The sequence below is a fragment of the Pseudophryne corroboree genome, chromosome 3 (genome assembly GCF_028390025.1).
Source record: "Pseudophryne corroboree isolate aPseCor3 chromosome 3, aPseCor3.hap2, whole genome shotgun sequence".
Lineage (NCBI taxonomy): Eukaryota > Metazoa > Chordata > Amphibia > Anura > Myobatrachidae > Pseudophryne > Pseudophryne corroboree.
In genome coordinates this window covers 754740825-754755643 of record NC_086446.1, presented here as the reverse complement: position 1 = coordinate 754755643, position 14819 = coordinate 754740825, and the positions used below count along the sequence as shown (strand labels likewise).

General features: G+C 46.6%; 1 protein-coding gene across 1 annotated transcript in view; it reads right to left on the bottom strand.

Moving 5' to 3' along the window:
• LOC135056785 (prominin-1-A-like) overlaps positions 1–14819 on the bottom strand; it is a 164757-nt gene that overhangs the window by 70186 nt on the left and 79752 nt on the right. Inside the window, exons 5-6 of the mRNA XM_063962373.1 lie at positions 10335–10455; positions 2111–2174 (exon numbers count right to left, since the gene is read on the bottom strand). Of these exons, the coding sequence (XP_063818443.1) occupies positions 2111–2174; positions 10335–10455 (185 nt within the window). The remainder of the gene's footprint in view (positions 1–2110; positions 2175–10334; positions 10456–14819) is intronic.

The window sequence follows — 14819 nt, the reverse complement described above, 5'->3', positions numbered from 1 at the left end:
CTTCAACCCGTGGTCAATGTCCCTGATCCAAGCCGGGGTTTATGTCCGAAAGGGGTAAAAGTCTCTTCATTAGAACTTCTTTCATTCTGAAAGTTATCTTATTTAGTATCTGTAACTTTTTGGGGTAAATTTACTACAGCTTCTAAAACGGAGAATTGGTGATTTAGCCCATAGCAACCAATGAAGATGCTGTCTATCATTTCTCTATTGCCTTTTAGAAAATGATAGACAGCACCCATTCTCTGTTTGAGAAGCTTTACATTTACCCAATGGGGAGGTATTCAATTAAGTGCCATTTTGCACTAATTTGACACAGGGTATTCAATTGCGGGCATTTTCAAACATTTTATAATCCGAAAATTGCACCAAAATCGGGGGACAAAAACACCCGCAAATTCGCCAAAACACGTGCATCGTCAAGATTAAAACGGGCGAAAAGTGTTTTGGTTTTTTGGACTGCTCGAAAAAAACAGCACGAATTGAATACCCCTATAGTGTTTTCTGTATGTACTTGTGTGTGTGTGTTTCCTTTACACTCTCAGCAGTTTTTTGTTTTTGTTTGTTTTTTACCTATGGATCCTAATTATAGATTACCCAGACATTCATCTATGGTCAGTGTCAAACACTGTCTGCAGCAGAGATCTGGGGGCAGATGTATTAACCTGGAAAAGGCATAAGGAAGTGATAAACCAGTGATATGTGCAAGGTGATAAACACACCAGCCAATCAGCTCCAATATGTAAATTAACAGTTAGGAGGTGATTGGCTGGTGTGTGTATCACCTTGCATTTATCACTGGTTTATCACTTCCTTATGCCTTCTCCAGGTTAATACATCTGCCCCATTGTTTCTAAAGGGGGGTACTCACGGAGCGATTGCGGCTTAAAATCTAAGCAATCTGACTAAATTGCTTAGATTTTAAACAGCGATCACTCAATGTGTACCCCCCACAGCGATAGCGATGCACAGCCCTGCGCATCGCTATCATTGGCGCTAGGTTGGCCAATCTAGCAGGTCGCTCACTGAAATGAGCGCCCCCCTAACACCACCACCCCCACCCCCCGTCCGCTCGCTCGCTCAGCACACATCTCTCCCACATCGGCCAGTGAGTACTGGCCTTAAGAGCTAAAAGGTGGGGTAGGAGGTGATTAGCTTATAGAGGTGATTAGTATATTAACCTAATTAGTCGCGTTGTGGTTTTATAGAAAATTGTGTCAAATATGATTAAATGAGGATACAGGCTACACGCCCTCCGTGCTGCACTTCATCATGGATGGAATAAAGGCAGTAATTATTATTTTGCAGTATTGGTCTGTACTAACTAATGCAGTCTATTCAGTATTTACATGTGTCCTAATGATGGTGCACACAGATGTGCACTCACGTGGCCAAACAAACAGCACGCGGGGCCCAAACATAGTAAGTTGCTGGGGAGGGTGGTATTCATGTGACGGCCGGTCAGCTGACCGACAGTCACATGACCTCCTCCGTGAGCCCGACGGCTCACTATCCCGATGGTCGGCATGCCGACCAACAGGGACTATTTCCACCTGTGGGTGTCCACGACACCCATAGAGTGGGAATAGAACCCGTGGCGACCGCAGGTCGCCACCGAGCCCGCAGCGTGGCGAGCGCAGCGAGCCCGCAAGGGGCTTTCTGCACTCGCCCCTCCCCGCCGCGATCCCGGCGTCAGTATGCTGCCGGGATCCCGGCGTCGGTAAGGTGACCGGCGGTCAGGAGACCGCCGGTCACCAGTACTACACCCACTGGGGAAGGTGGGTGACTAGGCTACTCCAACAAGCCCATGGTGGGTAATTTGCGGGGGTATTGGTTACAGATGAAGCCGTGAGTGGGGATCTCCCGTGGTGTTCAGGTGCACCACCGCTGATTTTGTATTTTAATTCCTGTACGTGTACAATAAACGTGATTTTCTCATAGTGATCCGCATTCTATATAGATTTTGTTTTACTAATGCATTATTACTTTAGATAGGTAAGAGGTCCACGGATATTGTGCAGGTTCCCTTTTCCCTTTTGAGGGCCAAACCATTATTTAGAAGATTGGGAAATGTCCAATCACCAGGAAGCAGCGATGCCACCCGTACACTTACCAACAATGCTGCTATTGGCGCTCTCTATGGGTACGCTGCTTGAATTAATAATGATGTCAACATCCTGGAAGAAAACCAAAGAAAACCATATTGTAATAGATTCATATGTACCCCAGATGTGTCTCCAAATGAAATATATGAAAAAACATTTATAAATCAGCAAGAATTATAATAACTTGACCATTGCTGTTTATTTTCCTGGAAAATACTCAAAATAACGGCTTTATAGATCATTTATCTATAACTGGGACTAGAAATCAGTGTTGTCTTTATTTTAATACAGTGGAGTTTGTCATGAATACACTGAAAAAGGGAATGGAACAAAGGAAGTTCCATAAAGAACTAACTGTACTCGTTGTGTTAGGTAGACTGTGTCTTGATGAACTGATTATCTATCCTACACTATCAAGTGCAGAACAGTATTGGCGAGATGTACTAAGCATTGCATCAGTGATAGGGTACATACTGGGGTTAATAACGCCGGTAGGTATATCTAGAAATGCGCAAAGGACAGCCCTTGCGTTGAGAGCTGTCCTATGTGATAGAAGGAAAGGTTTAGGACCTGGGAGTATTTCTGCGCATGTTCAGTGTGACGTGGCCACTGCAAGGGGTGCTGGGAGGGATCCGAATGGGATTAATATACCAACAGTGACATCCCGCCCGCCAGTATGCCAGCACGGTGGTGGTGGGGGGAGGGGGGCGAGTGCGCTTGAAACAGGTTCTATTCCACGAGTGGGAATAGTCGCGTTGCACTGATATTCCGGCGTTGCCAGCTGTCGGGATTCCGGCGTTGGTATCCTGAATGCCGGGATGCCAGCAAATTAAGCATATACAGTACGTGCAATGCATAAACTCAGAAACTGCATGTAAGTGGCATACACCATGGGCGTTCTCCTGAATAAGGAGTGGTTTGATCTTCCCATTCAAAATAGCCCCATCATGGTACGGTGTATATGTGACATTGTGGGAGACGGACTTCTCTACCATAGCTTTTGAGACCGTGACGTTATTAACCAGCAGCTGCACCGCTACCGCATCCCAGAAACAGCATTGGCTGGTGAGCTGTTTGGACCCCACTCCGCTACAAAGCTCCACTTCATGCTCCTCTACCAGCGTAACAGTGAGTACGGCTGCACTGCCACCTGCAAAATAAACCGCACTACCTGGCTAAGCTACACTGGACATTTTCTTGGGTCAACTTACAGAGGCGTACTTCCTCATCTAGCATCCGTACGCAATGAGTCACGGCACACAGCCGCCAGCTCCCCTGCGACTCAGCCAGCGCCAATAATCTTTTTTCCTGGAAAATGCGTCTTATTTGCATAGCTCTACGAATAAGACGCACAAGCAGACTAAATGATATGCGGCATGACTATATACTGTGTGCGACTGCAGCTGTGTGTGAATACGACGCACAAGCAGACTAAATGATATGCAACATGACTATATACTGTGTGCAACTGCAGCTGTGTGTGAATATGACGCACAAGCAGACTAAATGATTTGCAGCATGACTATATTATATGTACGACTGCAGCTGTGTGTGAATACGACGCACAAGCAGACTAAAATAAGAATTTACTTACCGATAATTCTATTTCTCGGAGTCCGTAGTGGATGCTGGGGTTCCTGAAAGGACCATGGGGAATAGCGGCTCCGCAGGAGACAGGGCACAAAAGTAAAGCTTTTACAGGTCAGGTGGTGTGTACTGGCTCCTCCCCCTATGACCCTCCTCCAGACTCCAGTTAGGTACTGTGCCCGGACGAGCGTACACAATAAGGGAGGATTTTGAATCCCGGGTAAGACTCATACCAGCCACACCAATCACACCGTACAACTTGTGATCTAAACCCAGTTAACAGTATGATAACAGAGGAGCCTCTGAAAGATGGCTTCCTAAACAATAACCCGAATTAGTTAACAATAACTATGTACAAGTATTGCAGATAATCCGCACTTGGGATGGGCGCCCAGCATCCACTACGGACTCCGAGAAATAGAATTATCGGTAAGTAAATTCTTATTTTCTCTATCGTCCTAAGTGGATGCTGGGGTTCCTGAAAGGACCATGGGGATTATACCAAAGCTCCCAAACGGGCGGGAGAGTGCGGATGACTCTGCAGCACCGAATGAGAGAACTCCAGGTCCTCCTTTGCCAGGGTATCAAATTTGTAAAAATTTACAAACGTGTTCTCCCCTGACCACGTAGCTGCTCGGCAGAGTTGTAATGCCGAGACCCCTCGGGCAGCCGCCCAAGATGAGCCCACCTTCCTTGCGGAAAGGGCCTTAACAGATTTAGGCTGTGGCAGGCCTGCCACAGAATGTACAAGTTGAATTTTGTTACAAATCCAACGAGCAATCGACTGCTTAGAAGCAGGTGCACCCAACTTGTTGGGTGCATACAGTATAAACAGCGAGTCAGATTTTCTGACTCCAGCCGTCCTTTAAATGTATATTTTTAAGGCTCTGACAACGTCCAACAACTTGGAGTCCTTCAAGTCGTCTGTAGCCGCAGGCACTACAATAGGCTGGTTCAGGTGAAACGCCGATACCACCTTAGGGAGAAAATGCGGACGCGTCCGCAGCTCTGCCCTATGTCGAATGGAAAATTAAATAAGGGCTTTTATAAAACAAAGCCGCCAGTTCAGATACTCTCCCGGCCAAAGCCAGGGCCAGTAACATAGTCACTTTCCATGTGAGATATTTCAAATCCACATTCTTTAGTGGTTCAAACCAATTGGATTTGAGGAAATCTAAAACTACATTTAGATCCCACGGTGCCACCTTAGGCACCACAGGAGGCTGTATATGCAGTACTCCTTTGATAAAAATCTGGACCTCAGGGACTGAGGCCAATTCTTTTTGGAAGAATATTGATAGGGCCGAAATTTGAACCTTAATAGATCCCAATTTGAGACCCATAGACAATCCTGATTGCAGGAAATGTAGGAAAACGACCCAGTTGAAATTCCTCCATCGGAGCACTCCGCTGCTCGCACCACGCAACATATTTTCGCCAAATACGGCGATAATGCTTCGCGGTGACTTCCTTCCTTGCCTTTATCAAGGTAGGAATGACTTCTTCTGGAATGCCTTTTCCTTTTAGGATCTGGCATTCAAACGCCATGCCGTCAAACGCAGCCGCGGTAAGTCTTGAAAAAGACAAGGACCCTGCTGAAGCAGGTCCCTTCTCAGAAGTAGAGGCCACGGATCGTCCGTGACCATCTCTTGAAGTTCCGGGTACCAAGTCCTTCTTGGCCAATCCGGAGCCACTAGTCTTACTCCTCTTTGCCGTATAATCCTCAATACCTTTGGTATGAGAGGCAGAGGAGGAAACACATATACCGACTGGTACACCCAAGGTGTTACCAGCGCGTCCACAGCTATTGCCTGCGGATCTCTTGACCTGGCGCAATACCTGTCCAGTGTTTTGTTGAGGCGAGACGCCATCATGTCCACCATTGGTTTTACCCAACGGTTTAATAGCATGTGGAAAACTTCTGGATGAAGTCCCCACTCTCCCGGGTGAAGGTCGTGTCTGCTGAGGAAGTCTGCTTCCCAGTTGTCCACGCCCGGGATGAATACTGCTGACAGTGCTATCACGTGATTCTCCGCCCAGCGAAGGATCCTGGCAGCTTCTGCCATTGCCCTCCTGCTTCTTGTGCCGCCCTGTCTGTTTACATGGGCGACTGCCGTGATGTTGTCCGACTGGATCAACACCGGTCTTCCTTGAAGCAGAGGTTCCGCCTGGCTTAGAGCATTGTAGATTGCTCTTAGTTCCAGAATGCTTATGTGAAGAGACTTTTTCAGGCTCGACCACACTCCCTGGAAATTTCTTCCCTGTGTGACTGCTCCCCAGCCTCTCAGGCTGGCATCCGTGGTCACCAGGATCCAATCCTGCATGCCGAATCTGCGGCCCTCCAATAGATGAGCCTCCTGCAACCACCACAGAAGGGATACCCTTGTCCTCGGCGACAGGGTTATCCGCAGGTGCATCTGAAGATGCGACCCTGACCATTTGTCCAACAGATCCCTTTGCATGGAATCTGCCGAAAGGGATTGCTTCGTAAGAAGCTACCATTTTTTCCCAGGACTCTTGTGCATTGATGTACAGACACCTTTCCTGGTTTTAGGAGGTTCCTGACCAGGTCAGATAACTCCTTGGCTTTTTCTTCGGGAAGAAAAACCTTTTTCTGAACTGTGTCCAGAATCATCCCCAGGAACAGCAGACGAGATGTCGGCATTAATTGGGATTCTGGAATATTCAGAATCCATCCGTGCTGCTTTAGCACCTCTTGAGATAGTGCTAAACCCATCTCTAGCTGTTCTCTGGACCTTGCCCTTATTAGGAGATCGTCCAAGTATGGGATAATTAATACGCCTTTTCTTCGAAGAAGAAATATTATCTCGGCCATTACCTTTGTAAAGACCCGAGGTGCCGTGGACAAACCAAACGGCAGCGTCTGAAACTGATAGTGACAGTTTTGTACAACGAACCTGAGGTACCCCTGGTGTGAGGGGTAATTGGAACGTGGAGATACGCATCCTTGATGTCCAAGGATACCATAAAGTCCCCTTCTTCCAGGTTCGCTATCACTGCTCTGAGTGACTCCATCTTGAACTTGAACTTCTTTATGTACAGGTTCAAGGACTTCAGATTTAGAATAGGCCTTACCGAGCCATCCGGCTTCGGTACCACAAAAAGAGTGGAATAATACCCCTTCCCTTGTTGTAGAAGAGGTACCTTGACTATCACCTGCTGAGAATACAGCTTGTGAATGGCTTCCAAAACCGTCTCCCTTTCTGAGGGGGACGTTGGTAAAGCAGACTTCAGGAAACGGCGAGGTGGCTCTGTCTCTAATTTCAACCTGTACCCCTGAGATATTATCTGCAGGATCCAGGGATTTACCTGCGAGTGAGCCCACTGCGCGCTGTAATTCTTGAGACGACCGCCTACCGCCCCCGAGTCCGCTTGCGAAGCCCCAGCGTCATGCTGAGGCTTTTGTAGAAGCCGGGGAGGGCTTCTGTTCCTGGGAAGGAGCTGCCTGTTGCTGTCTCTTCCCTCGTCCTCTGCCTCGTGGCAGATATGAATAGCCCTTTGCTCTCTTATTTTTAAAGGAACGAAAGGGCTGCGGATGAAAGGTCGGTGCCTTTTTCTGTTGGGGAGTGACTTGAGGTAGAAAGTTGGATTTCCCGGCCGTAGCCGTGGCCACCAAATCCGATAGACCGACCCCAAATAACTCCTCTACGCATCGCCTGTCCACTGTCGTGTCCATAAAGCTCTTCTGGCCGAAATGGACATAGCACTTACCCGTGATGCCAGTGTGCAGATATCTCTCTGTGCATCACGCATATAAAGAAATGCATCCTTTATTTGTTCTAACGACAGTAAAATATTGTCCCTGTCCAGGGTATCAATATTTTCGATCAGGGACTCTGACCAAACTACCCCAGCACTGCACATCCAGGCAGTCGCAATAGCTGGTCGTAGTATAACACCTGCATGTGTGTATATACCTTTTTGGATATTTTCCATCCTCCTATCTGATGGATCTTTAAGTGCGGCCGTCTCAGGAGAGGGTAACGCCACTTGTTTTGATAAGCGTGTTAGCGCTTTGTCCACCCTAGGAGGTGTTTCCCAGCGCTCCCTAACCTCTGGCGGGAAAGGGTATAAAGCCAATAACTTCTTTGAAATTAGCAGTTTTTTATCGGGGCACCCCACGCTTCATCACACACGTCATTTAATTCTTCTGATTCGGTAAAAACTACTGGTAGTTTTTTCACACCCCACATAATACCCTGTTTAGTGGTACCTGTAGTATCAGCTAAATGTAACATCTCCTTTATTGCCAAAATCATATAACGTGTGGCCCTACTGGAAAATACGGTTGATTCGTCACCTTCACCACCGGAATCAGTGCCTGTGTCTGGGTCTGTGTCGACCGACTGAGGCAAGGGGCGTTTTACAGCCCCTGACGGTGTTTGAGGCGCCTGGACAGGCACTAATTGAGTGTCCGGCCGCCTCATGTCGGCAAACGACTGCTTAAGCGAGTTGACGCTATCCCGTAATTCCACAAATAAAGGCATCCATTCTGGTGTCGACCCCCTAGGAGGTGACATCCTCATATTTGGCAATTGCTCCACCTCCACACCAATAACGTCCTCATACATGTCGACACACACGTACCGACACACAGCAGACACACAGGGAATGCTCTATACGAAGACAGGACCCACTAGCCCTTTGGGGAGACAGAGGGAGAGTCTGCCAGCACACACCAAAAAGCGCTATATATGACAGGGATAGCCTTATGATTAAGTGCTCCCTTATAGCTGCTTTTATATTAATATATTGCCATTTATTTTGCCCCCCCTCTCTGTTATACCCTGTTTCTGTAGTGCAGGGGAGAGACCTGGGAGCCTTCCTGACCAGCGGAGCTGTGACAGAAAATGGCGCCGTGTGCTGAGGAGATAGGCCCCGCCCCTTTTTCGGCGGGCTCGTCTCCCGCTATTTAGTACATTTAGGCAGGGGTAAATATCTCCATATAGCCTCTGGGGCTATATGTGAGGTATTTTTAGCCTTTTTAAAGGTTTTCATTTGCCTCCCAGGGCGCCCCCCCCCCAGCGCCCTGCACCCTCAGTGACTGCCGTGTGAAGTGTGCTGAGAGGAAAATGGCGCACAGCTGCAGTGCTGTGCGCTACCTTAAGAAGACTGCAGGAGTCTTCAGCCGCCGATTCTGGACCTCTTCTTGCTTCAGCATCTGTGAGGGGGCCGGCGGCGTGGCTCCGGTGACCATCCAGGCTGTACCTGTGATCGTCCCTCTGGAGCTTCATGTCCAGTAGCCAAGAAGCCAATCCATCCTGCACGCAGGTGAGTTCACTTCTTCTCCCCTCTGTCCCTCGTTGCAGTGATCCTGTTGCCAGCAGGAATCACTGTAAAATAAAAAACCTAAGCTAAACTCTCTAAGCAGCTCTTTATGAGAGCCACCTAGAATTGCACCCTTCTCGGCCGGGCACAAAAATCTAACTGGAGTCTGGAGGAGGGTCATAGGGGGAGGAGCCAGTACACACCACCTGACCTGTAAAAGTTTACTTTTGTGCCCTGTCTCCTGCGGAGCCGCTATTCCCCATGGTCCTTTCAGGAACCCCAGCATCCACTTAGGACGATAGAGAAATGATATGCGGCATGACTATATACTGTATGCGACTGCAGCTGTGTGTGAATACGACGCACAAGCAGACTAAATGATATGCAGCACGACTATATTCTGTGTACGACTGCAGCTGTGTGTGAATAAGACGTACAAGCAGACTAAATTATATGCGGCATTACTATATTCTGTGTACGACTGCAGCTGTGTGTGAATACGACGCACAAGCAGACTAAATGATTTGCAGCATGACTATATTCTGTGTGCGACTGCAGCTGTGTGTGAATAAGACGCACAAGCAGACTAAATGATATGCGGCACGACTATATACTGTGTGTGACTGCAGCTGTGTGTGAATACGACGCACAAGCAGACTAAATGATATGCAACATGACTATATACTGTGTGCGACTGCAGCTGTGTGAATACGACGCACAAGCAGACTAAATGATATGCGCCATGACTATATTCTGTGTGCGACTGCAGCTGCGTGTGAATACGACGCATTTTCAGGGAAAGACAAATGCACATAAAGACGCTCCGCATTAGTAAAGGCTCTCACAACTAGGCATGACTAGAGGGGCTATTTAACGTGACTGCATAATGATGAGGGAGGACATACCTGTACAATCTGATGGCGTGTACACTAAAGTCTGCTAAACCACCACCAAGTCTGCTAAACCACCACCTTTACACAGATTTCCAACAATTTTTAGGTTACCCTCATAATGATCATTAAGGTGGTAATTTTCTTGCTGCAGTATCAGATAATTGCCTTTTGCACTATAAATCTTTACAGTTTGATCAATAATTTCAGTTGCAACGGGTCATAAAAGCAGAGTTCACAGGTAGCTGTATAATCCTTTCATCTGCTCAGCAGATGAGCCAGTTCAATAAAGGATGTTTTCCAGGCTTAGGGAACCTTGTGCTCGCCAGCTGCTGTACAACTATAAGACCCAAAGGCTGGCAGGATGTGCTGGGACTTGTAGTTCTACTGCAGCTGGACAGCAACTGGTCGACCATACCAGGTTGTCGGATGTACTGTTACTCGGATTTTACATGGGATACTGTACCTGGGGCACGGAATTGATGTAGGTCTCCAGGTTACTCAATGTATCGTTAAAGGATGAAAAGCTTTTATTTACTGCAGTGTCTATTTTGCTGTTGCTATAAAACATACAAATGTCACCAGCCCTGAGGAAGAAATGAAAGAACACCATGAGAACAGATGGAAACTGGGTTCCGGCAGTAAATTATGTGCATGAACAGAGCTGCCCCAAGAGGTTTAGGAAGAGGTCAAAATAAAATACACCAAGTTATGGGGCAATGAATACTTTATAAGATGATTTCCTTGTTACAGGTTGAATGTATCAAGCAGTGTTTGCTTGCTTTAATAATGTAACTACAGGTATACGAGAACACAATTCCCTAGCACGCACGTCCCTCCAATAATAACAGCGTTACAGATGATCAGGGCAGTTGTAGCAGGGAAGAAATGTAATAAACTGACATGTTGGATTCGGGGCAGATTTATTAAGCCTGGAGAAGTGATAAAGTGGAAGGTGATAACGCCCAGCCAATCAGCTCTTAGCTGTCATTTTTTTTAAACCCAGGATGTAACTTGACAGTTAGTAGCTGATTGGCTGGTGTGTTATCCCCAGCTGCCGGGAAAGGCTTTGCGGTATTACACGGGTAGAGGGCAGAGGCAGCCGGCCCACGGGTCACAGAAGGTCCCTGCAGAGCCGGCCTTAGGCATAGGCAAACTAGGCAAATGCCTAGGGCATTTGGTATGCTTAGGGGCACCAGCAGCTTCTGCTGATTAAAATGATATGCGGCAAGCCTATATTCTGTGTGGGACTGCGGCTGTATATGCATATGAAATGCTACGTTGCAGTGTATTCCTGGAAATCACTGTGCTGTAGCATTTTCTATGCAGATACAGCCGCAGTCTCACACAGAATATAGTCATGCTGCATATCATTTTAATCAGCAGAAGCTGCTTGTGCACCATAGCCAAATAGTAATGAAAATAAGATGCATTTTCATAAACAAAAAGGCACCCGATGTTAGCAGAGCTGCCAGCTGACTCATGCCAGGCATCTCCTGCTGAACTAGTGGCGGCGCTAGGGGGCACCAGCCAAAATCTTGCCTAGGGCATCATATTGGTTAGGGCCAGCTCTGGGTCCCTGCCAAGTCGCTGGGTGCCCACAGTCACAGTCACCCGCAGAGAAGACACAGGCTTACTGTGCATACAAAGCTCTAGTTCTCACCGCTGTACATTCTGAAAGCCACTTTATCACTACATCACTATTGGGGCCTGTTACTGAGTCACATAGCTCTATATGCGGCCACAACTGTAATCAGTCTGCTCGTGGTAATGACCAGGAAATAACGCTTGTATTACTGGATATCCCCATGAGCGATTAGTCACCTGACGTCTGTACACCCAGTATAGATAAGGACAAACCAGTTCATTCTAACAGTAAAAATATAAAACAAGAAACATATCAACACGGAAAAAAAGAAACAAAAACTCCACATAATGGAAAATACCACTCGTATTATTTTATGATGAAACAAGTCCCCTAACAGTAGTGGCAGATGTATTAACCTGGAGACGGCATAAGGAAGTGATAAACCATTGATAAGTGCCAGGTGATAATGCACCAGCCAAACAGCTCCTAACTGTTAATCCATATTGGAGCTGATTGGCTGGTGCGTTTATCACCTTGTGCTCTATCACTTGTTTATCACTTCCTTATGCCTTCTCCAGGTTAATACATCTGTCCCAGACACTGTTTAGTAACCACAGTACCAGGTGATATGTACAAACAATATATACCATATATAGGCCTAGCTCCATCCGAAGTACCAGTCATTCAGATAAACGGTTACATATCTTTTTGTGAAGGATATTAGCAGTTTCTATAGGAGTCTTTGCTAGTCCTGTAAATGGAGGCATATATTTCTGTAAATATAGCTTTACATTGCTGTATTTTATTTCATCATATTTAAAGGAATTATGTGTAATTGATAATATATAAAATAACACTTTCCTACGCACCTACAATCACCCGGCGGATTGTGTGGATATAATGCCTGCATGTGCAGCAATGGTTATATAGCATGTCCCATCTTCTGCAATGCTTTGTACTGTAACTACTGCACAGTTTTCGGTTATGTTAGCACTGCTTCCGCTTATGTACTATGGAAGGCGCTGTGGACCCCTTGTGGCACCATATAATATTAATAATAAAAACACGTAGACGCATACGCAAACAAATGTGTCCAATATGTCAGTGCCAGATATACATGGTTACATCTAGCATTACATGCATTTTTACATACTATTCACATGTTTATGCGTGCAATAACCGGGCGTAGGCTAGTGGTACATATATAGGTGCTTTGCAAATGTGTATTTCATTCTAATTTCCCACCAGGCCAGAGCAGGTAGACCGCTGCTTCCCCTCATGACTACTAGACTGCGCCTCATATCAGTCATATAATCAGGTGTAAGATGGCGGGGGGCTGGCGGAAACATGGTCACACATTGAGGTGCGCAGTGTGATCAGATATCTGCATCTAAAAGGGGACATCAGCAGCTGAAAGTCATCACCACGGCAACAGGTTCAGGTTTGGGGTATGATAATGGCAGGATAGACGTTCAAGATGAGCATTCATCTGGCAGGCCAAGCACGTGCACCACAGGCAGTGCACCAATCCCAGACCTGTTTCCACCATGACACGACGTTATCACCGTACACCTCTACAATTTGGCAAAGAATCTCAGCTGCTGCCGTCAGACGCAGAAATCTGATCACACTGCGCACCTCAATGTGTGACCGTGTCTCCGGCAGCCCCGCCATCTTACACCATCTTACACCCGATATGAAGCGCAGTCTAGTGGCCGTGAGGGGAAGCAGCGGTCTACCTGCTCTGGCCTGGCAGGGAATTAGAATGCTATAGAGAACATTACACACGTGAGAGGCCGTTACCTTACTTATTGAACCACCTTCGTACAATATATTTTCATGCACATAGTGGTCAGCCTAAACAGCACATTCTTCTTGTCATGTATCGGTTATGGAAGTGATAGAACACCCACAATCAGAATAGGCCATAACGTTACTGTAATATCATAGCGGTAAGACGTTTTCTTTTACGCTTAATTAAAAAATAGTAATAATAAAAAAGGACGAAGAGGGCTCAGCATATTTACCGGTAACAGTAAGAGTGTATACAGAATACCCAAGTAACTGAACAGAACATTTTAGATAAAAAAAATCAAAAAAACTAGGTTTGTGAACCATGACGCACAATTATAATTTGTAATCACTTTTAATGCAGAAGCTATAAAAGAAATATATATACACAATGTTATAGTAATTTAATGTAAGTATATAAAGTGTGTGATCTGCAATCGGGACAGTGAACGCACACACGGCGCCCTACCTACAGGCGTATCGAGCTTGTACTTCTGTCTTTGGACACATGACGTATAGCAGTGACTGGTGTGCTCAGGAAATGGTCATTATGTCTAATACATTTGTTTTATTATATTTGTAAACACTTAGGTCTGTCTAATGTCAACCTGGACTTTGCCTTCTGACAGCCTGGCTGACAAAACGGCAACAGATTGGATCAGATCTGAGATAAGGAACAATTGTTCACTATCAGCTCAAGGTGACTGTTTCTGTGCATATATTATTCCCTAGTGAGCTACAGTACGGTGATACTGGGTGACGGTCCTTCCCGACTTCTTTTTCTACACGTTTTTCAATTAACACTCCTCAAGAGACAAAAGGGGCAGATGTATTAACCTGGAGAAGGCATAAGGAAGTGATAAACCAGAGATAAGTGCAAGGTGATAAACCATACTTACCTACTCTCCCGGAAGCAGCGGGAGGCTCCCATTTTTTGGGGTAGCCCTCCGCACCCCCGGAAGAGTGGGCAGGTCTCCCGCATCCTGCTCGCACCCTAGTGATGCGGGCAGGATGGAGAGTTAACCTCCCGTATTCGCGGGTCCGTCGGGTGGAGAAGGGGTTAAAATGACGTAAATTGCGTCATTTTAATCCCGCCCCCTTCTCGCGGACCCGCGAATCGCGGCATTTCCCGATGCGGGGGCGGGGCTTAGTGATGTCACAGTCCGGCCCCGCCCCCCGAAGAAACCTGCAGCGTCTCCTCTCCGGGCTTCTCTCGGAGAGGAGAAGTACAAAGTCGGTAAGTATGTGATAAACGCACCAGCCAATCACCTCCAATATGCAAATTGACAGGACTGACTGGCTGGTGCGTTTATCATCTTGCACTTATCACTGGTTTATCACTTCCTTATGTCATCTCCAGGGTTAATACATCTACCCCGTAGTTCTCCAGACCATGGGGTGACTTTGTCTAGAATGTGTAGCTGACCGGTCCTACAGAGATGACCTTTGGGATATTTGGTTATGTAGACCGTGCATTAACGCATTTCATGGATTTTGGTATATAATATAATATTATCAACGTGGTGGGTGATAAATCAATTAATCTGCATTGTCACAATGCACCATTCCAAT